The sequence below is a fragment of the Gadus macrocephalus genome, chromosome 1, assembly GCF_031168955.1.
Source record: "Gadus macrocephalus chromosome 1, ASM3116895v1".
In the NCBI taxonomy this organism is placed as follows: Eukaryota; Metazoa; Chordata; class Actinopteri; order Gadiformes; family Gadidae; genus Gadus; species Gadus macrocephalus.
Window position 1 is genome coordinate 15,745,270 of NC_082382.1, and position 24,703 is coordinate 15,769,972.

General features: G+C 41.0%; 1 protein-coding gene and 2 long non-coding RNA genes across 11 annotated transcripts in view; 1 reads left to right on the plus strand and 2 right to left on the minus strand.

The window, feature by feature from the left end:
- Window positions 1-24,703, plus strand: part of LOC132455270 (deoxynucleoside triphosphate triphosphohydrolase SAMHD1-like) — a 117,316-nt gene that overhangs the window by 47,685 nt on the left and 44,928 nt on the right. For 2 of the 9 annotated variants that reach the window (XM_060049136.1, XM_060049171.1), the window contains exon 1: window positions 22,110-22,284. In XM_060049136.1, the coding sequence (XP_059905119.1) occupies window positions 22,277-22,284 (8 nt within the window). In that variant the 5' untranslated portion in view covers window positions 22,110-22,276. Of the gene's footprint in view, window positions 1-509; window positions 640-737; window positions 830-915; window positions 1,032-1,308; window positions 2,042-8,251; window positions 8,361-8,457; window positions 8,550-8,635; window positions 8,749-8,949; window positions 9,138-9,323; window positions 9,396-10,422; window positions 10,612-22,108; window positions 22,285-24,703 lie in introns of those variants that run through there. The other 7 variants (XM_060049150.1, XM_060049130.1, XM_060049122.1 and 4 more) reach the window with 7 other exon arrangements.
- LOC132455380 (uncharacterized) overlaps window positions 1-24,703 on the minus strand; it is a 61,176-nt gene that overhangs the window by 5,031 nt on the left and 31,442 nt on the right. The gene's annotated exons all lie outside the window — the stretch shown is intronic.
- Window positions 21,333-23,388, minus strand: LOC132455371 (uncharacterized). The gene is made up of 2 exons (XR_009525210.1): window positions 22,754-23,388; window positions 21,333-21,531 (listed from the first exon to the last, which is right to left on the minus strand). It is a non-coding gene; the product is annotated as an uncharacterized LOC132455371 (long non-coding RNA).

Consider the following 24,703-nt stretch of genomic DNA (forward strand, 5'->3'; position numbering starts at 1 on the left):
ACAACGATCTAGCGATGATGTGCAGAGTCGGTAAACTCTGAACAAGTGAGTCTTGAGTGAGATGAGGAACGGAGTCAGTGATGTAATATAAAAAAAGATCCTAATAGCTTTGGTTTAAACCACGAAGGCTGTGAAGAAACTAGAAATGAGCATGTAAAGCGAATATCTTTCACATTTTTCTCCCAGAAGGCCATCCAACCAGACCTCCATAGCCGTCAGGGTTTCTCTATCCGCGCAATATTCTCACCTTTTTTACCCATTACCTGTTTGTAAACCCCTCTACACCTTCCTGCTCCATAATGACTGGTATCAGAATTCACTGCACCACTTTGTAATACATTCTTTGAAAATCTCCTTAGTGACCTAACCGTACTCAATACACAGCCACAGCTGCCAGGGATTTCTTCCTCTCTGGATCAACCAATCAATGGAGAAACAAAGCAAGAACCTGTAAAAGTAAACCTGCACTATCATGTCAATGTATTCATCCTCTTCGTTCCTCGTTTCAGAGACTGCCACCACCTGGGCATCAAGAATAACTTTGACTACCACCGCTTCATCAAGTTTGCCAGGGTGTGTGAGGTGGAAAAAGAAAAAGATGCAGAGAAGAAGGAGAAGCAAATCTGTACCAGAGAGCAGGTCAAATGATCTCAGACTTCTGTTTTTAATCAGATTGAAGCAGCTCTCTAATTGTTCCTATATTTAACTAAGCATAACTGTGGGTATTCATTCAACAGGAAGTGGGCAATCTGTATGACTTTTTCCACACAAGAAACTGTCTCCACAGAAGAGCCTACCAGCACAAAGTAAAAAACAGTGTTGAGGTCATGTAAGTATTGTGTCTGTGCTAGGTACTACAATAATTACTACAATTATTGTATTCCAAACTGAGTTTGGTTGTGTTTTTTTAACCAGGATCACCGAGGCATTTGTATTGGCAGACAAACACCTCACATTCAAGGGGAAAGGAGGGAAAAGGATCAAGATGTCTGAAGCTATATATGACATGGTGGCATACACCAAGCTGACTGGTGAGTGTTGAGACCACACTGTGCTGTGGTTGGCTTGGGTATTGCCTTTTGCAATGTCAAAGACTAATTCTTTCTTACCCCAAGGGTAAACCTACCCTGAGGCTTCCTTAAGCAAGATGCCTCACCACTATCTGCTCCTTATTCTAAGTTGTACTGTAAGTCACTTCTGATGTGTGTGTATATATATATATATATATATATATATATATATATATATATATATATATATATATATATATATATATATATATATATATATATATATATGCCCCTGTAGACAACGTCTTCGAACAGATCCTCTTCCCTACCTCAACGGAGCTGGATGAGTCCAGGGAGAATGATGAGCTGGATGAGGCCGTGAAGAAGAAGGATCTGGATAAGGCCAGCGAGATCCTAAGGGAAATCCTCAGCCGTCGCCTCTACAAGTGTGTGGGCCAGTTCTATTCAGCAAAAGACAGGATTGAGGATACAGAGGTGTGTGTGTGTGTGTGTGTGTGTGTGTGTGTGTGTGTGTGTGTGTGTGTGTGTGTGTGTGTGTGTGTGTGTGTGTGTGTGTGTGTGGGGGGGGGGACAGAGTGCAACCCTGTCTCGTCAAAATTACGTTCCCATAGAACTATTCGGCATTCTCAATTACGTTTGTCATAAAACGTATTTTGTCCGCGATTACGTTTTATTGAACGTATTGCAAATACGTTCGTCCTCAGCCTATTTTTTGCCATTCATTAACCTCTAGGATTATGTTTGGTTGAAACGTATCCCAGATAGGTTAAATGTCAACGTATAGCACATTATTGTCATTAAGGCATATCTTCCTTTCAGGGAACGTTTCATTTAACGTATTTTGTCTGAAAAATGTATCTTGGCCGTGAATACGTTTTATTGAACATATCGCAAATACGTTCGTTGTCAGCCTATTGTTTTGCCATTTATTAACCTCTAGGATTAGTATCCCAGATAGGTTAAATGTCAACGTATAGCACATTATTGTCATTAAGGCATATCTCCCTTTCAGGGAACGTTTCATTTAACGTATTTTGTCTGAAAAACGTATCTTGGCTGTGGATACGTGTTATTGAACATATCGCAAATACGTTCGTTGTCAACCTATTTTTTGCCATTCATTTACCTCTAGGATTATGTTTGGTTGAAACGCATTCCAAATATGTTAAATGTCAACGTATAGCACATTATTGTCATTAAGGCATATTTCCCTTTCGGGAAACGTTTAATTTAACGTTATTTTGTCCCTGATTACGTCTTATTGAACATATTGCAAATAGGTTCGTTCTCAACATTTTTGTTGTTATTTATTTAAGCTACCTCTTGGATTACAGGCTACATTTAATTGAAACGTATCCTTATTAAATTTCGATAACACATTATTGTCAGCATATAGGCATAGGTCTACCTCTCGGGGAAGCGTACGTTTGATTGTAATGTTAATAGTCCAACGTTATATCAACATGTCACAAGAGGAGAAATTAGCTGCTGACGGGGTAACTGTAGGAGCGGGGGTTGCTTGGTTGATTTCTTTATCTAGGGCTATAGCTGTGGTCAAAGCGGGAAGTGTGCGTTGTCTGGGCGGCTGCCTGAACTGAGCTGCAGGAAATTATGTTCACACGTTTCTTCATTCATTCATGAAGGCTATACCGGTGAACGGTGACGTCAGACTCACGCCCACCTACAAACCAATCAATGTCCAGTATCAGCCTGTCCTCTCGGAAAATACGACCACGTTGGTTTGTTCCGCCACAGATTACGACCCATTGGAATTTATCCAGAACGAGCGAACGAGGCCCTCTACATGTGCGGGCAACCCTTTCTCATCAAAATTACGTTCCCAGAGAACTATTCGGCATTCTCAATTACGTTTGTCTAAAAAACGTATTTTGTCCGTGATTACGTTTTATTGAACATATTGTAATGACCTCGCAGGTGACATAACGATGTCGAGTCATTAGTAATTGAAGGAACTTTTAATGGACCAAAACCAGGTCACTGAAACCCGTAACCAACGGCAGAAATCCCACCCAAAACAAACCCCGGTTACCCCGGCAACCCCCAACACGGTCTCACTCACGTGCAGGCCCCCACCCTCGTGTTCTTCCAAGGCCCTCCCCCAGCTGACCTAATGATTCGCCCTCACACTGATTGACAAGAAGAACATTACAATACATGCACACACAGAACAACTGGCATAACGGACAACGAAATACAATGCAACACATAACACAAAAACAATTTAATTGTCCCAGGGTCGCTACAATATCGTAAACACGAATTCGTTCTCAGCCTATTTTTGCCATTTATTTACCGTGTTACTATGGCAGAATAAAGAATAAATTCATGCATTATCATTCAACTTGAACATGTGTTTTTACAGTATAGAGTGGTGGAGAGGGATGACGTATCGACAATAATGAACACACGAACAATGTTAATAGAACAACACGCAACCACATAACATCCCGAACCCATTAACCCCACTTAATCCTAACAACAAAACAAGTTAACAAAAGCCCCATTTGTCAACTGAGAACCCCAATTCCCAGAATCCCCCGCGGCTCCGGAACACGGCGTAGCTCATATTAATCTTTATTATCTGAATGGGAAATGCAATATTTTAGGACAGATACACCATTAAACGCGTTTCTAATGACATTTCTAGCGAGAAATGTACATTTTCCTTACATAATCTTCAGTCAGTGAATGTGTATGATCTTTATTAATCTTTATTATCTGAATGGGAAATGCAATATTTTAGGACCGATTCACCGTTAAACGTGTTTCTAATAACATTTCTAGCGAGAAATATACTTTTTACTTGCATAATCTTCAGTCAGTGATTGTGTCTGATCTTTAGTTTTATAGTTATTAGGATTTGATCGGCTCGCTCGCATGTTTCAACGACGTCAGGTTGCTTTCGCTAAACTAGCAGCTCACGTGCTTCCTGCGTTTGTGTTATTAAACTGTTACTTTATGTAACTTTTAATGATATCATCTTGTTAGAAACACGTATATCTGCCCAGTCGCCAAAAGCATACCTACGTTGACAGTGTACGTTTCGTGAACACTGGATTACGTCGCATTTCAACATAAAATAGCGTGTTATACACACACACACACGCACGCACACGCACAGACACACACACACACACACACACACAAGCACATACAAGCACACACACACACGCACAGACACAGACACACACACACACACGCACACGGTGCATTTCGCTGCTAAAACAACAACAAAAAAATATTCCCTCAAATAGTATTACTTTCAAAACGTTGGCCAAAATGGCCAATAATATCATTTTTTATTTGGGATGCTTCTAGGACATTTTGGGTGGATTTTGAACGGTATGTGGGGGGCACGTTTTTTGCAGGACCTGGCAACCCTGCGCTGTTGCCCGAGATCTGGATCCACCCCGGCGTGGTGCAGTCTCCTTTTGACCTTTTGACCCCAGACTTCTGGGGGAATAGCTGAATCAATTCATTAGTCAATCAGAAGCATGTAAATATCTTCACGGTGGCGTAAGAGGACGAACAAGGTGTCCTTCAACATCTACGCTTCCAGGCGATTGCAACTGTGCCACACATGAGCATATTCGAACATGTTTAATGGTAGTAATTAGCTGTCGAAATTGGAGGCCTTAATCAATACTGAGCAGCTATTGATTTGCTTCCCGATAAAGATTAGTCACAAATTACATGTTATTTAGCATCTACACGTTGAGCTGAGTCCAATGACACCAAGAACGACACTCTAGCTAATGGTAACATGTATTTTACATGGTACACCTAGGTCTAGGACATGATCTCGGTGTAGCAAGAGGCCGAGCTTGATCTCATTGGACTCAGCTTAACGTGTAGATGCTAATTAACATGTAATTTGTCAAAAATCTCCATCGGGAAGCAAATCTATAGCTGGTCATTATTGATAAAGGCCTCCAAAATCGACAGCTAATTACTACCCCGAAACATATTCAAATATGATCATGTGTGGCACTGTTGCAATCGTCTCGAAACGTAGATGTCAAAGGACACCTTGTTTGCTCTGTTGCACCACCGGGAAGATATTTTCATACTTCTAATGGATTGATTCATATTTGAAGGTTCTCGGAGTGAGACTTTAAGTGGCTGCAGCAGAAGTGTTGAGACGAAAGATGATATCAAGAGATTTATAGAATATTCCCATTCACATTATGATTCTTCGTCGTAACATCCGACCAAACATCCTTTACATTCACAGAGCGAAGATTATGAAAGTCCAGGCTCAGCAAGTGCTCCATCTCGTTGCACCTGCACCCAGCGGCTCGCTTGCAAGATTTTTTTTTTTTTGCAAGAGCCGTACGTCTTACCTGTGTGTGTGTGTGTGTTTGTGTTCGCGCGTGCGTGCTCTTCCGTGTTCGTGTCGATGCCTTTGTGTTGACGTGCGGTGTGTGCGCGGGCTTGTGTGTGTGTGTGTGTGTGTGTGTGTGTGTGTGTGTGTGTGTGTGTGTGTGTGTGTGTGTGTGTGTGTGTGTGTGTGTGTGTGTGTGTGTGTGTGTGTGTGTGTGTGTGTGTGTGTGTGTGTGTGTGTGTGGTGTGTGTGTGTGTGTGGTGTGTGCGCATGTGTGTCCGTTTCCGTGTATGTTCATACGCATGTGGGTGCGCATTCGCGCTTGGCACATGCGCACTTGAGTAACTTGAGTATCTTGAGTGTCACAGTGTGACAGGCCTGCTTTTATAGTAGTAAGATTTATCCCACTGCCTGGCACCTTCTGAGTCCACCAACTGTCTTTGCAGCAAGTCATTCAACATGTTTTAAAGAGGTTGTTCTATATTCATTTACATATTCAGGTCCTCAGTCCTTAAGTTGCAAGCTCTCAACAAAAGCTGAGAGCAAACCTCTTAACTATGCATACGTACATCATATTCTATGACTAAAACAGGCTACCATAGGATGAACATTATTATCCATAGTCAGGCAATAATGTTTCAGCTGATAAGGGTTTGGCGTTTGCACTGTTAAAGAGTATTTTGCTGCAGCTCTGTTAAAAAAAAAAATAGAACAAGTTAAGATAATGTGTGTGTGGAATGCATTCATAGTGCTTTACACATATCCACTCACTGTCGGTGGTGTCCGCCATGCAAAGCGGCAGCTATGTCGTAGGTCGCTAGGTTGGAAGCGGTAAGTGTGAGGTGTCTTGTTCAGGGACACCTGAGCAACCTGTGTGTGTGTGTCATTGCAGCACGAAAAGGCATCGCTAGAAATGTTAAACCATCTGATTGCTGTTAACAACCTGGAGCCGGTGATGAAGGGCTACGGGCTGGAGCTGCCAGTGGACCTCTTCTTCATCAAGGAGCTGATCTTTGGGAAAAGGACCGTCCCTGATCATCCAGAAATAAAGGTGTGCACAATGACTCTCCCAACAGAAGGGTTGAAACAATGGCTCTCCCAACAGAAGAGAATATACCATGACTCTCCCAACAGAAGCGTTGGTACCCTCCCAACAGAGGAGTTTGTACAATGACTCTCCCACAGAGGGGTTAGTAAAGTGACTTTCCCAATAGAGTGGCCCCGGTATGTACATTTTGGATTTAGGCAATTCGTTATCCAAAGTGACTTACAAGTGAGGCTAGCGACAATCAAAATTGGGGCAACTACAAAATAAATGCTGCATAGTGCTTTAAGAACTTACTATCATAACCTCCTCTCACCATTGCCTAAAAAATGAATTGTTCTCACAGAACCCCCTAGTTAGACTTGCTACACCACATAGCAGGCCTTTTTCAGTTCAAACTCATTGTACTCAGAAATAGGGTTTCCTTTGAAGTGAGCTGCTACATTGCTATGTTCTATTTCTATTAGTCTTTTAACCGTTTCCTCGTGCTGTCATTACAGTTGGAATACAGAGGCCGTAATCCGGAGAAGTATTTTCTGTATGAGATTGTGTCCAACAAAAGGAACGGCATCGATGTGGACAAATTTGATTACTTTGCGAGGTCAGTCCTTACTCTGGTCACTAACCTTGTTTGTGTATGGTGCGAAATGTTTATGCCACTGCTCTTTAGAACTATGCAAGATATTCACTGCAGCCATCAATTATTTGAAGTGCGGGTCCGATGGGGGCAGGATATTGTGGTGGCTCGGTGGTTTGTGACTTAATCCCAAATGTCCATTTAGTCGTATTAGCAAGAATTATGTAGTTATAGTGCACTTTATCTCATTCCACAAATCTGTCCAACCGTGTTATAGAGGTCATCTTTTAAAATCCTGTTTCACTTGTCAAGCGCAAAGATTTTTCCAACAACAAAATATCTATAAATGAGAGTTTCCTGGTTTAAGATGAAATTGTATTTTATTTTATTGGATATATGACTGAACATTGCACCTCAAGCCTTGCAAGAAATAATAGCCTGGTTGGTTTCTACATTAACAGGCACGGTATGTAGCGTCATATCGTTAATATTCCTCCCAATATGATGAGTTGGTCATCTTTTTAAATTGTAAAATGTATTTAAATTGAGATATGACTATTGGACATATAGGGTAGAAATAAATATTAGGCCAACATATAATTCAATAATACAAAAGAATGCTACATTTAGGATATAGAGGACCACACTCCCAACCAATGTTTTCACTCATACTACTACATTTACCATGGTTTATAGTACCAAGTGCGAAGTATTTACAACTGCTAGATTAACCACTTCATCGTATACAACAAAGACAGCTAGGACAAGATGCTACACAATGCTAAATACCATTTTAAAGTGCAAGGACGTAAAACATCCAATAAGTGCGTAAGAGGGGTGTGGGGGGTAAGGGGGGGAGGCTATGCAGAGTCTGGTGAACTCTGAGCATGGTAAAACATGTAAAGCGAATATCTTTCACATTTTTCTCCCAGAAGGCCATACAACCAGACATCCATAGCCGTCAGGGTTTCTCTATCCGCGCAATATTCTCACCTTTTTTTACCCATTACCTGTTTGTAAACCCCTCTACACCTTCCTGCTCCCTGACTGGTATCAGAATTCACTGCACCACTTTGTAATACATTCTTTGAAAATCTCCTTAGTGACCTAACCATACTCAATACACAGCCACAGCTGCCAGGGATATCTTCCTCTCTGGATCAACCAATCAATGGAGAAACAAAGCAAGAACCTGTAAAAGTAAACCTGCACTATCATGTCAATGTATTCATCCTTTCCGTTCCCCATCTCAGAGACTGCCATCACCTGGGCATCAAGAATAACTTTGACCACGACCGCTTCATCAAGTTTGCCAGGGTGTTTAAGGTGGACGGGGAGGAGCAAATCTGTACCAGGGAAAAGGTCAAATGATCTCAGACTTCTGTTTTTAATCTGATTGAAACAGCTCTCTAATTCCTCCTATATTTGACTAAACATAACTATGGGTATTCTTCAACAGGAAGTGGGCAATCTGTATGACTTTTTCCACACAAGAAACTGTCTCCACAGAAGAGCTTACCAGCACAAAGTAACAAACATTGTTGAGACCATGTAAGTACTGTGTCTGTGCCAGGTACTATAATAATTACGAAAGTAATTGTATTCCAAACTGAGTTTGGTTGTGTTTTTCTAACCAGGATCACCGAGGCCTTTGTATTGGCAGACAAACACCTGAAATTCAAGGGGGAGAATGAGAAGTTCACAATGTCCACAGCTATAGATGACATGCCGGCATACACCAAGCTGACTGGTGAGTGTTGAGACCACACTGTGTTGTGGTTGGCTTGGGTTTTGCCTTTTGCAATATCAAAAACAAATTATTTCTTACCCCTAGGGTAAACATACCCTAAGGCTTCCTTAAGCAAGATGCCTCACCACCACCTGCTCCTTATTCTAAGATGTACTGTATGTCACTTCTGAGGTGTGTCTGTATATATATTTGCCCCTGTAGACAACGTCTTCGAGAAGATCCTCCTTTCTACCCCGTGCGAGCTGGATGAAGCCAGGGAGAATGATGAGCTGGATGAGGCCAGGGAGAATGATCTGAAAAAGGCCAGGAAGATCCTAACGAACATCAGCAGTCGTCGCCTCTTGAAGTGTGTGGGCCAGTTCTATTCAGCATATCCAGCTGACATCGAGGTGTGTGTGTGTGTGTGTGTGTGTGTGTGTGTGTGTGTGTGTGTGTGTGTGTGTGTGTGTGTGTGTGTGTGTGTGTGTGTGTGTGTGTGTGTGTGTGTGTGTGTGTGTGTGTGTGTGTTGTGTGCTAGAAGTGACAGAGGAACACAACCATGACCGTTGTCACTCTTTCCCTGATCTTCCCTGAAGGATATGCGTCTGCATTTGCTAGATGGCCAGAAAAATCCCCTGGCCATTAAACTGTTGCCAGAACACCTCAATGTAAGTCATTCAGTGCCTCTTTCTGGAATTTAATCTATGCTGATTAGGGGTTGGTTTGATAGTTCTGTGGTGGGGATTGTTATGATTGAACGGGAGGAACCCAAGCACAGACAACGGAAGATGAATTAAACCAGAGGTTTATTGTAGTGAGGACGAGAGCAGTAGGGAACAACAGGAGGTGGACAGGCAAGGATGGATACCAGGCAGGTAGGGCTACTGGCATGTCGGCAGGCAGATGAGCACACAGGGTGGATGACAGGCAGGTACGGGGTTGGTGATCCATGGGCAAGGAGAACACTGAGATTAACCACGGAAAAAACACGGAACTCAAAAGGGAATTTGGTATGTACCACTGTAGTTGAAACAACGATCTGGCGATGAGTGGCTGAAGAATCGGTGTTTAAGAAAACCAGAGATGATGACTGGAAATGGTGAGGAGCTGGGGAAAATGAGGAAACACTTTGCCCCAGAGGGGGAGACAGAGCAGAGCATCTGCTGCGTACGACCATGGCCATAACAGGGTTCAGTAATGCTTGTCCCAGAATGCAGGTTGGATTTCATTTCAGCAATGTATAAAGGCAATCATTTATTGATATTTTAGCTACAAGTTAATACACATTTTGTTACATGGTTCCCTCCCTACATTTCTCTGTGATTGAGAAGTGTTGCGTTTCACGCAACTGTGATTGACAGGCAAGATAGCTTTCCTTAACCAATCAGGTAGGAAATGCCCCGATCTGTATGAAATTATCCGGGAGTGGTCTAAATTCTGGGAAATGGCCCATGAGTGCAGATGAAAGATATCTGCAATCCAATTAGCTGCTGTTGTATTAAGCAGCAAAATATATTAGAAAAGTAATGTCTTAGTTGTTTCCACAATGACCATTGCTTTTCCACCCACAAGCCATATACCCACAACTATGTACTTGACAAATATGTACATGGAATTTAAAACATACCTTTTATATGTTCCTTCGCCATGCATGTGTCAGTTAAAGGTGAAAAGTCTTCCCCTGGTGTCTCCTAGGTTATCAAGATGGACTATGGCATGAAGACAGAGAATCCCATTGATCACGTCCGTTTTTACCGCAAGGGAGACGAGGAGGCCTTCAAGATCTCCAGGGGCCAGGTTAGAACTTTGCCCTTGAACACAATTATTTTTAAAAGCATGTTAGTGCAGTGCAAACATTTATGTAATTGAGAGATAATATGGTCATTTATAATGGTTATTGTGATGCAAGGGCGTAACCACGCATTCTTTGGGGGGGTCGTGTCCCCCCCAATGTTGAGAAAATACTAACCTGTCCCCCCCAATATACAGAAGGATAAAATGTAAAATATATGTTCTCTTTTTATGAACCCTGTCAATGGATCGGTCTCTTGTTATGTCTTATTTATTTTCAATTTATTTAAGTGTGTGAATCCCCCCTCCTAATTGTACACTTGTGCGATTTAGTTTGAAACCACCTCGCGACTTTCTGCGTTGTCATGGTTACCCCACACTCTCCCCCCCCCCCCCCCCCCCCCCACACTCTTCCCCCCCCCCCCCACACTCTTTCTTCAGTGAGAGCCAAGAAAGTAAAGTTGAGTAATGGAGGATTTGAGGTTACCTAAAAAGCAGAAGAAACTGGACCAACAGCCAAGCATACGCAGTTTTTTTAAGACAGTAAGTAACTTGATACCGAGCTTTGAGTAAGCAAATAAAACGAGTAGCCTCGTAAAAGCAGAATATTATATAGCTCATGAAGGTCAGTCGCTGTTCTTTTGATAAAATGACATGGTTACGATGCAGGCAGCACAGAGAGAGAAGGAGAGAGACAGGCATGCTGAAAGCAGTGCCTGTAACGTTATTTAACGTGTTGGAGAGGAGGTAACGGACAATTTAAGGTTACTTAAAAAGCGGATAAAAATGGTTCAGCAGCCGAGCGTACACGTTTTTCTCCAGACAATTAGTAGCTTGATACCGAGCTAAATGTGTGAGCAAATAAAACGAGTAGCCTAATTAAAATATGAGTTGCTGTTTTTTCTGATAAAATGACGTGTGGTCACAATGCAGGCATCACAGAGAGACAGGGAGAGAGACAGGCAGGCTGAAAGCAGTGGCCAGACAGGGACATGCTCTGGACATGCAGGTGATAAGGTGAGAATTTTGAATGTGAGACTAGACAGCCTTACAACATTGTTTATAACCTGGGCCTACATGTCAGCAATACATAAAAGTAGCCTACTTCTAATACAAGCAGAATATATAGACCAAAATGATCACGAAGGTCAGCCACTGTTCTTCTGATAACATAATGACATGTGGTCACAATGCAGGCAGCACAGACAGACAGGGAGGCAGAGAGGCAGGCTGCTTTTTTTGTTAAAGTCTGTACATCACAAAAGTACATCAGTAGTTGTCCTAATTAAAATAACATTAAAAAAACATAATTTGGGTATGTGGTATTTTTCCATTGGAAGCTATCCTTTTTGCTACAGTACTACTGGAAGAGCATAATTGTAATTGGTAGGTGTGTTTAAGATCAGTAAGCAACTAACCAAAACAAAGTGTGTGTGTATGCAGACCCGTCGCCAGACCTGAGTCTTAAGGGGGGCATATCAAATGCATAGGGGGGCACAATTATTATTAGCCTACAGTACGTATATATCCTTCCACTCAGACGTAAACTTGTGAGTTAGGTCCTTTTCAAAAGCAAGCTGAATCAGCTGGGCCTTGCGTCTGTGCAGCATACCGCGCCGATGCTCTGAGGAGACGTTTTTCAACGTGGAAAATTAGTTTTCACACATTGCTGTGGAAGCTCCTAAAGTTAGGGCAAGGGTGTAGGCTGTGAGAACAGTCGGCATAGCCTGGAGTGCACAGTTGAATGTGCTAAGGATGTTTGCTATTGTCCATTTTCCGTCTTCGGGGGGAATCCGGGGGTCATTAATTTTCAGTTCCAGCTAATAGCAGGAGAGGGATTACCTTTGATGGGTCCAGGAAATTATTTGACTGATTATTAGACTGTTGGTGGGCTTTTCAACCACTTACGAATATCCATGATGATGAACTAGAAATTAAAGTAAGCAGGGGCGATTCTAGGTTCTGACTTTTTGGGGGGCTCAACCCCAGGAAGCCACAGGTGTATATGAAGCATATAAAGTCCTGTTTTATTTACACATTTACTGAAACAAATTGGTACAACATGTACAAGATTAATAATATGAGAAACATACCACTATTTCGGGAGCAATAAACTACGTTGTCTCACTTTCAGGGACCCATACATTTTTATAAAACTTCTGATGCAAAAAAATCTTGTTCTGATGCAAAAAAAAAAGGGTGCCAGGGGTTGACATTAAGGATTCAAAAGCACTTGCCCATCGGGCAAGTACAGGTCAGGTTCAACTTGCCCGAATGTGATGTTCACTTGCCCAAATTATAATCAGAATCTTGAACAGGCCTCTTTTTGCCAGGCACGCGGCCTGATTTTGGGGGGGCTCAGAAAAATCATCCTAGCTCAGACTGAAGCTGAATGTTAGCTTCCACACATGTTGTGTTTAAAAAATAACAAACTTCCCTTTGTTTACTTATTTATCGGGCGGCCACATCGTGCCATGAAGTGATTTCAGTCCATCGTTGCAACCTATCAAAGCTATCGCCAAGTTATATGTAGACCTGCATGATTTCATGCAAATGTACTTAACTAAATGTCAGAGGTAGTAGCAAAGATATGTCTTTTTTAACTTTCAAGTTTCTTGTAGCTCTAACTGAATAATCACAATCGCGTTTCTAGTAGTGTTGTCTGTCACGATACTGGATTTTCTAACTGACACTATACCTGGAAAAATATCGATATTCTATACCATTTTCGATATCAGGGGAAAAGTTTTTTTCAGGAAAGAACATACCCAAAGTAAATAGAGTATATCTCCAAAACTGCAAGGGCGATAATGTCATCTTTGTGCCATAAGAAAGATTGTTGTGCAAGTGAAATATTCAATGGGGATGATACTTGGTTAAAGTGAATAAAGCCATGGAACACAGCATAAGTGGAAGATAACATTTGAAATAATTATCAGTTGGTCGTTATCATTTGGGAGCGATGTCTTACTATGAGACACAAATAAAGGTAGATATCTTACAATTTTGACACCTCTATTTAAATTTCAGGGCAAATATATTAGAATGCACCAAGCCAAACACTCGCAAATAAACATATGGCCACTAGATTGCGCTGAAGAATAAGTTTTCTGATTGAAGGCAATTTACCTATTTCCTAAGAAACCTTCTCTTATTCATTGATTGAAAATACCATGTTTAGTTGCAAAATTTGGCCCAGACACTGGGTTATCCGTTTATGGTGGTTTTATTCGACCAGAATCAACTTTGTTGACAAAAATCACAAAGGTAATACTTCATTTTTGGTTGTTAAAAGAAAAGGGGACGTTTCTTCTTAAGTTGTTATTTGCGAGTTTTAGTCACAGAATGATATGGTTTGGACTGTTGGAATAAGTGGAGGCTCAGCTTTCATGTAATATATAGTTTGTGAGGGTCCAATTTCGTGAAAAAGATCGCTATTGCTGTGCATGTGCACAGTTATGAAACCCAAAACCGTGTTCTTGCATATGACTTTCCTTGGTAATTTGCCTCAATCCAAAGTACTTCCAAACTGCACTCCTCCATCACTACTCCATTTTCCTTCTACCTAAACCGTTCGCGGAGGCGCTGCACTTTCGATGCTAGCTTTGTTGGCTAACCTTTAGCCAACACCTTCGAATCACGGCCAGAGAACGCACTGACTTTTTGACCAACAATGTGACAGAAGGCGGGGCTATATTCGTACTGAAGCGATGCGGGTCTGTCAACTCGCTTTCCGAGAGAAGAGAAGACGGCGCGCTGATCAATTGCAAATACAAAGGTTGTTCTGCAGTTTCTAAAAACATCTGAATAAATAGCCTTTCTATTAACATCCACCCAAAATCCACTTGCCCGTTCGGGCAACCAGAAATCAATCTCAACTTGCCCAAATATGACTTTTGGTTGCCCCGGGCAAGCGGGCAAGCGTTAATGTCGAGGCCTGGGTGCTAATTTTCAGTTAAAACAAAACCGCTGGCATTATTTTATCAGCTGTGGGGGTTTTCATTGCCATAACAACGTGAGCTAATCAACAAGTACAACATGTTCTAGACCAGTGGCTCTCAATTATTTTCTGTCATTCCCACCCTAGGAGACTGATAATTTTTTGCGCCTTCCCTGAATTGAAATAGCCTACTATTGAGAACCTGCTAATATTTATTTATTTTGATTAATAAAATTAGCTGAGATAACCTCTGCAACAACTTAAAACAATTTCCAAGTTCAGTTTATTAACTCAATTTGTAACATTTAAACAAGACTGCTAAGTCTGTGTGAATCTCAAAACAGAGAAACAAGAGCATATGATTCACTGGGGTTTGCATTTAATTAAAATTATTTTTTGTCAGCTTGTCAGCTTCATCAGCTTATTCCCTTTCAAAAAAATATATATATGTTCATCTTTCAAGCATGAATAAAGACACCAAGTCCCTCTGTCATGACTTTGTACGATCAAAATTCTTGTAAAACTTATGACCCTTGGTATTATGTTTATTTGAATTAAAATAAGTGACTTATTAAAATAAATAAAGGGTGTTTTCATGAGCCTCATAGTATTAGAACATGTGGTACTTGTTGATTAGCTCAGTTGTTATGGCAATGAATACGCCCTCAGCTGATAAAATAATGCCAGCGTCTTTTTTCAACTGAAAATTGGCACCCATGTAAACTTTTTCTGCTCCTTGCACCTTATCATGCTTATCATGTTACGCAGAATTACAAGCCCCTGCCGACTAAAAAATGAAGAAATTCAAGAGGCGGCATAGTTAGAATCGCCTTGTGGTCAACTGTTATCTAATAGTCATCTGACAGATTATGTCAAGATTTTAAAATGATTATTATTATTATTAGCTGGTCATGTTATAACACAGCTGGTAATCGTGGATTTTCTGATTAAGACTAGCAAGCCTTTTTGACAGACAAAACACGCAACGGTGAATTATCAAATATAATTCACCGCCGGAAGTTGTGAAGGGCCCATGCAAGTGAACGGAGCGTTAATAATATAAATAATTAGATAATATATACATATTTTTTTCTTTTTTTGAGATCTGTGCCTCAAGTGGGGGGGCACAAGCATTGTGGGGGGCGGGCCCGGCCCCCTACGGCCCGCCCATAGCGACGGGCCTGTGTGTATGTATGTGTGTGTGTGTGTGGGGGGGGGCGGGGCAGACATTATATTATTACACTATTCCTTTAGTTGTGAATTCAAATGGTCAATGTAGTCCTCGAAACTATGTTCTAAATGTCCACATTTTCATATATAAATATAGAATTGTAGGCAATGCACTTAACAAATAATAATAAAAAATTTGACCCCCCCAATGTCTAAACCATGGTTACGCCCTTGGTATTTTGTGACTGTTCAGTGTGCATCTCAAACGTGTGCATCGAACTAACTTCACAGAGGTGGCGAAAGCTGGGGTTTCTTCCAACGTTAAAACAGTAGGCCAAAGCGTTCGAACATTTCGTAAAGAATGTTAAACAGTATCACCCTAGTAGTCTGCTCTAGTTCTGGAGTTCATTAAGCTTGTAAAAACCAAAAAAAATCATTGTTGTTAATCCACTTCTTTTTACTTACCGACATGAATATCTGAAGATCCGACTTCAAGGAAGATCTCGTGTTAACCGTGATTTACAAGGCTTTTTTTTTTTACCGCGAAAAGAGAAGATCTCGCTTGGACCGCGATTTAGAAAAGTACAAGTTACGCCTCCTAGTACAAGTTACGCCTCCTACAAGTTACGCCTCCGTCTTGCAGGACGCAGACAGACCCTACTCAAACCAACTGGGCCAGCCCTGTATTGATGGATTTCATGATTTTTTTCGTTGACTCAGTTCGCGTCGGTCAGTTCACCAAGAACAATCTTTCAGAATCGTTTCTTCGTTCGTTCAGTCGCGTTTTCGGTAGTGGTGATTAGAATCATGAGCTTTGTTCGAAATCGTTCCCTATTCACTCACTCACTATTCCCTATAGAGTGTTCATGACATAGTGCACTATATAGGGAATGAACAAACGAGAATTCGAACACTACGCTGAACATTTCTATACGTCATTTGCATCAGTAAATGTGCCGGGTATTTGTGTGACGCAGACAGATGCGCCCACATCATGTAAACAAACCTGGCACTCACGAGGAAAGCTGGAGGTTGTTTTGATTTTGAATGTTACATTTTCCACGATAAATCCCAAATAAATTGTTGACAGATCTAAATGAAAGTCGGAGACTCCATCATTAAATGTATACGTTTTCGCGGTTATTCGGCTTCTTCTTCTCCTCCTGAAAAACACGACCGCATTGCATTGTGGTAACGGGAGTAACATGTAGGGAACGTTGTATGTAAACTCAAATTTTGGGTATTTTAAGTCCACTATAAAGTGACATTCATGAAATTAACCACTGAGAATTCGAACACCACTACAAAATGGCGAGCACCCTATATCCGTGATAGGGAACGATTTCTAACAGCTTTGGAATGCACGGTTTTCAGCTGAGTCAGTCAGACTCAGCTCCTCCCTCGTTATCATTCTCAAACGATCGTGGAAGTCGGTCATCAATCAACACAACATTACAACTTTAACCAAACCCAGCGGGATGGGGGGGTGTAATTGATTATTGGATGTTTAACATATCAGCAAGATAATAGACTTGATTTAGCAATGATGGGTGTCCCGGGTGGAGAATGAACCATGAAATAACGAGACAGATTGACGAGACATTCAATATTATATTAATCTGGCATGACACCGAAAATACAAAGACAGCATGCATTTACCATTTCACTGATATTGAATCGTGTTATCATAGGCCTACACTCGCTCACTAAGCCTCTACCCTCTTCACCACTCCCATCAGTGAACAAACAGCGACTCAGCGACTAGTGTGTCTGGGAGGAGTCGAGTCTGAGAACGAATTAGAAGAACGAGAGAAAATAATCAGTTTGGTTCGTTCTTGTTAAATATTCGTTCATTAAATATTCGATGATACTTGGTTAAAGTGAATAAAGCCATGGAACACAGCATAAGTGGAAGATAACATTTGAAATAATTATCAGTTGGTCGTTATCATTTGGGAGCGATGTCTTACTATGAGACACAAATAAAGGTAGATATCTTACAATTTTGACACCTCTATTTAAATTTCAGGGCAAATATATTAGAATGCACCAAGCCAAACACTCGCAAATAAACATATGGCCACTAGATTGCGCTGAAGAATAAGTTTTCTGATTGAAGGCAATTTACCTATTTCCTAAGAAACCTTCGCTTATTCATTGATTGAAAATACCATGTTTAGTTGCAAAATTTGGCCCAGACACTGGGTTATCCATTTATGGTGGTTTTATTCGACCAGAATCAACTTTGTTGACAAAAATCACAAAGGTAATACTTCATTTTTGGTTGTTAAAAGAAAAGGGGACGTTTCTTCTTAAGTTGTTATTTGCGAGTTTTAGTCACAGAATGATATGGTTTGGACTGTTGGAATAAGTGGAGGCTCAGCTTTCATGTAATCTATAGTTTGTGAGGGTCCAATTTCGTGAAAAAGATCGCTATTGCTGTGCATGTGCACAGTTATGAAACCCAAAACCGTGTTCTTGCATATGACTTTCCTTGGTAATTTGCCTCAATCCAAAGTACTTCCAAACTGCACTCCTCCATCACTACTCCATTTTCCTTCTACCTAAACCGTTCGCGGAGGCGCTGCACTTTCGATGCTAGCTTTGTTGGCTAACCTTTAGCCAACACCTTCGAATCACGGCCAGAGAACGCACTGACTTTTTGACCAACAATGTGACAGAAGGCGGGGCTATATTCGTACTGAAGCGATGCGGGTCTGTCAACTCGCTTTCCGAGAGAAGAGAAGACGGCGTGCTGATCAATTGCAAATACAAAGGTTGTTCTGCAGTTTCTAAAAACATCTGAATAAATAGCCTTTCTATTAACATCCACCCAAAATCCACTTGCCCGTTCGGGCAACCAGAAATCAATCTCAACTTGCCCAAATATGACTTTTGGTTGCCCCGGGCAAGCGGGCAAGCGTTAATGTCGAGGCCTGGGTGCTAATTTTCAGTTAAAACAAAACCGCTGGCATTATTTTATCAGCTGTGGGGGTTTTCATTGCCATAACAACGTGAGCTAATCAACAAGTACAACATGTTCTAGACCAGTGGCTCTCAATTATTTTCTGTCATTCCCACCCTAGGAGACTGATAATTTTTTGCGCCTTCCCTGAATTGAAATAGCCTACTATTGAGAACCTGCTAATATTTATTTATTTTGATTAATAAAATTAGCTGAGATAACCTCTGCAACAACTTAAAACAATTTCCAAGTTCAGTTTATTAACTCAATTTGTAACATTTAAACAAGACTGCTAAGTCTGTGTGAATCTCAAAACAGAGAAACAAGAGCATATGATTCACTGGGGTTTGCATTTAATTAAAATTATTTTTTGTCAGCTTGTCAGCTTCATCAGCTTATTCCCTTTCAAAAAAATATATATATGTTCATCTTTCAAGCATGAATAAAGACACCAAGTCCCTCTGTCATGACTTTGTACGATCAAAATTCTTGTAAAACTTATGACCCTTGGTATTATGTTTATTTGAATTAAAATAAGTGACTTATTAAAATAAATAAAGGGTGTTTTCATGAGCCTCATAGTATTAGAACATGTGGTACTTGTTGATTAGCTCAGTTGTTATGGCAATGAATACGCCCTCAGCTGATAAAATAATGCCAGCGTCTTTTTTCAACTGAAAATTGGCACCCATGTAAACTTTTTCTGCTCCTTGCACCTTATCATGCTTATCATGTTACGCAGAATTACAAGCCCCTGCCGACTAAAAAATGAAGAAATTCAAGAGGCGGCATAGTTAGAATCGCCTTGTGGTCAACTGTTATCTAATAGTCATCTGACAGATTATGTCAAGATTTTAAAATGATTATTATTATTATTAGCTGGTCATGTTATAACACAGCTGGTAATCGTGGATTTTCTGATTAAGACTAGCAAGCCTTTTTGACAGACAAAACACGCAACGGTGAATTATCAAATATAATTCACAGCCGGAAGTTGTGAAGGGCCCATGCAAGTGAACGGAGCGTTAATAATATAAATAATTAGATAATATATACATATTTTTTTCTTTTTTTGAGATCTGTGCCTCAAGTGGGGGGGCACAAGCATTGTGGGGGGCGGGCCCGGCCCCCTACGGCCCGCCCATAGCGACGGGCCTGTGTGTATGTATGTGTGTGTGTGTGTGGGGGGGGGCGGGGCAGACATTATATTATTACACTATTCCTTTAGTTGTGAATTCAAATGGTCAATGTAGTCCTCGAAACTATGTTCTAAATGTCCACATTTTCATATATAAATATAGAATTGTAGGCAATGCACTTAACAAATAATAATAAAAAATTTGACCCCCCCAATGTCTAAACCATGGTTACGCCCTTGGTATTTTGTGACTGTTCAGTGTGCATCTCAAACGTGTGCATCGAACTAACTTCACAGAGGTGGCGAAAGCTGGGGTTTCTTCCAACGTTAAAACAGTAGGCCAAAGCGTTCGAACATTTCGTAAAGAATGTTAAACAGTATCACCCTAGTAGTCTGCTCTAGTTCTGGAGTTCATTAAGCTTGTAAAAACCAAAAAAAATCATTGTTGTTAATCCACTTCTTTTTACTTACCGACATGAATATCTGAAGATCCGACTTCAAGGAAGATCTCGTGTTAACCGTGATTTACAAGGCTTTTTTTTTTTACCGCGAAAAGAGAAGATCTCGCTTGGACCGCGATTTAGAAAAGTACAAGTTACGCCTCCTAGTACAAGTTACGCCTCCTACAAGTTACGCCTCCGTCTTGCAGGACGCAGACAGACCCTACTCAAACCAACTGGGCCAGCCCTGTATTGATGGATTTCATGATTTTTTTCGTTGACTCAGTTCGCGTCGGTCAGTTCACCAAGAACAATCTTTCAGAATCGTTTCTTCGTTCGTTCAGTCGCGTTTTCGGTAGTGGTGATTAGAATCATGAGCTTTGTTCGAAATCGTTCCCTATTCACTCACTCACTATTCCCTATAGAGTGTTCATGACATAGTGCACTATATAGGGAATGAACAAACGAGAATTCGAACACTACGCTGAACATTTCTATACGTCATTTGCATCAGTAAATGTGCCGGGTATTTGTGTGACGCAGACAGATGCGCCCACATCATGTAAACAAACCTGGCACTCACGAGGAAAGCTGGAGGTTGTTTTGATTTTGAATGTTACATTTTCCACGATAAATCCCAAATAAATTGTTGACAGATCTAAATGAAAGTCGGAGACTCCATCATTAAATGTATACGTTTTCGCGGTTATTCGGCTTCTTCTTCTCCTCCTGAAAAACACGACCGCATTGCATTGTGGTAACGGGAGTAACATGTAGGGAACGTTGTATGTAAACTCAAATTTTGGGTATTTTAAGTCCACTATAAAGTGACATTCATGAAATTAACCACTGAGAATTCGAACACCACTACAAAATGGCGAGCACCCTATATCCGTGATAGGGAACGATTTCTAACAGCTTTGGAATGCACGGTTTTCAGCTGAGTCAGTCAGACTCAGCTCCTCCCTCGTTATCATTCTCAAACGATCGTGGAAGTCGGTCATCAATCAACACAACATTACAACTTTAACCAAACCCAGCGGGATGGGGGGGTGTAATTGATTATTGGATGTTTAACATATCAGCAAGATAATAGACTTGATTTAGCAATGATGGGTGTCCCGGGTGGAGAATGAACCATGAAATAACGAGACAGATTGACGAGACATTCAATATTATATTAATCTGGCATGACACCGAAAATACAAAGACAGCATGCATTTACCATTTCACTGATATTGAATCGTGTTATCATAGGCCTACACTCGCTCACTAAGCCTCTACCCTCTTCACCACTCCCATCAGTGAACAAACAGAGACTCAGCGACTCAGCGACTAGTGTGTCTGGGAGGAGTCGAGTCTGAGAACGAATTAGAAGAACGAGAGAAAATAATCAGTTTGGTTCGTTCTTGTTAAATATCGTTCATTCGAACTGATCCGGTCACGAACGGCCCATCACTAGCCAGCAGTAGTCATTCAACTGTAAATGTCAATGTACAGGTTTCAGACGCTCTGTCGACACCGTATAAAATGCACGCTCTTTTGAAAGCTTTATCCACTTCCACAAATTACTTTTCTTGTAGAATATCTCCGTAATGAAACCGGAAACAAAGGGTTAAGTAACTTTTCAGTTTTTCCCCCAAGAGATTCTGCTATCACAGTGTATGGCTGTGGTCCAACAGTCTAAAATGATGCGTCCTATGTCCTTCCCTAACCTATATGTAAAGGAGAATTAATATTGCCAGGCGTCCCACTTTCCACAGCTGCCATTTTATTTGTTTTATGAAAAGCTAATAAAAACGGCACTCCATGCAAGAGGCTTAAACAAATATCGAATCAACCCGCCCCCTATTAGATAAATGTTTTTGATTGGCCCAACCAAGCCATGGAGGTCTGTCTGAATATGATTCAATTAGCATATACCAGAGCAAATAAAACATAAGCTCACAGATATTCTGGTCCAAGGCTCGCAGCATTGACGCGTAGGCCTATGCCACAAACTCGAAATAATTAACACTGCGTTTGTTTAATTGTTAAATTTTATTTGAAAGTAAATTTATTTACTTGAGTTGGAATACAATATCTAACTAAAGGAAATCCATAAGATGGCCAGGTGAGTCTGATATTGACAAGAATAGCCTATAGGATGATCACTTAACATTTTTTGGGTTTGAGTGAACGGCGGGTCACTTCCACAGTAATCAGTGAGCGGATCGATAAAATCATCTAAAGTAGCCTACCATGTTCATGTTTATCTCAACAGACGATTTATTTTTGAAGATTATTTAGATTTAAACTTCCAAAACGATTCACCTCATGGTGTGATGTGGAACATTTGCTCTGGGAGAGAGGATGCACACGGCCAAATGCTTTCTGGCCTAATTTAAAATAAGATAGTCTATATCATGCAAAATAGTTTCTCAAACCTGTTTGGTCTCTTAGATAGCTGTTTTTGATCGATTTCTAGGGATTTCTATTTTTTATGGCAAGTTGTTAAATAAAAACATATCCGTTTAACCGTGGTAGAAGATGTAGTTTTTTTAGTTTGCGTGTAAATAAGGTCCAAATGTTATCTTGCTCACCCCAGCAAACATTTCGTCGTCGATCACAAGTCTAATCGACGTTTGTCATGGAGGTCGATACGCCGTCGTCTAGTCAGAGCCCGGCTACATCCCATGAGTCAGCGAGTCAGCTGTGTCACAGCAGGCTTTTGTCAGATATCTTGAAGGTATAGGTTTTCCTCTTGGCAGTGGCGTAGCCAGAAATGTTCAAATGCGGCAGGCAAAGCCAATTTGATTGAACATAAAATAGCCAAGATGCACCATAAAAACATTAATCAATGGCATGTTATATTTATGACATAAAGGTGGAATTAATTAAAGGTAGTGATCGCAGCTGACAAATTACTAGGAAACATTTTAAACTTGCGCAAAACTGCATTAACCCATGCATCGCTGAATCACATTTATTGAAGGCTTCACCGGTTTCGGTCATTGCTGACAATACACCGGTTAAAAATTGTAAACATGGGTAAAACTGCAAGAACTCGGCGTGTCATCACATCAAATTGAAACAGATTGGCCATATAAGACAAGCCTACGGCAAAGATTAAAACGTAACACACACACACACACACACACACACACACACACACACACACACACACACACACACACACACACACACACACACACACACACACACACACACACACACACACCAGGCACGGCGCCAGGAGTTGTGGATGGGCCTTGTTTAACCTGATACAAATGACTGAATAATATACTGTTATAACATCTGTGCATAATAGCTTGATGATCTTCAAATATTTTGTTGCATTGTAAAAAGTTTCGATGCAGGACGGACATATCCGCTTTCGCTCCTTAGGCCTTTTTACACTGCCAAGCCGGTGTAACACCGAATTCTGCGACCCACCGAAAAGTGTGACCCCAGGGGGCGCTGTTGCACATTCTCTGCAACATGCACGTTTGCATTATAACAAAAACATAAATAAAACATAAGGTCTCCCCCCACCGGTGGGTCTTTCTTTTCTTGATACTAACATTAATTCTAAACAGCATTTTTTGCACGGTAGCCTATAATAGGAAATGCTCAAAGGTGATTCAGGGTAATTTAACACTGACTGTAGCTTTTTATGGGTAAAGAAGCAACGGTGAAGGACGTAAGCGCCCTATCATTGTATGGGTCTGTAAAATGCAATCAAAACAAATGTATTTATTAAGCACCTTTAATCAAAAGGTAATTGGTTGGGGGTAGATCTTATGTTTTATTTATGTTTTTGTCATGCCTGTCTACGCTTCGCATATTGCAAAAAATATGTAACAGCGCCCCCTGGGGTCACACTTTTCGTGGGGCGCAGAATTCACCGGTTCGGTCGCGGCTTGGCACGATGGGACGTTCCTCTGCCCCCTCAGCACCTCTTGTACCGCGGAGCGTCTAATCGCATTTACATTAAAAAGAGAAACCTCCAGTGTGTAGGGTCTGGGAGTGTAAAGACGTCTCTTGTAGGCCTACTGACCAAAGAAGAGCACTTTGGAATCTCCATTACGCACCATACCTGGCTGTGCTTTAGCGCGTCACTCTATAGATCCAAGGCCTATAGACTGTGAAAGTGGTCAGGAATCTAATATTCCCCACATAGTTTAGTTATGTTCGTATAACATGAGGCCGACTATTTCTGAATTCTGTTTAATTGTTTTAAGTTTTCAACAATATTTCGATATCGTTAGCAACAGACTGAGCTTGGCTTATTATACAAAGAAGATGCATTAAATTGTAGCCTAGGCTACGAGATAATAATTAATACTATATCCTACCGCGATTTCACGGTCATCCACAAAGATAACAGCCCTTTAACACAAATCGAATCAAGCATCAATGTCACCAAAGATTGCTAAATTGCAAAAATTTCAGAATATATATATTTTTTTTTTCAAGAAAGGTTTTGGGTGGGCCTGTTGAACAGTGGATGGTCCTAGGTCAGTCAGGCCCACCCATGACGCCGTGCCTGA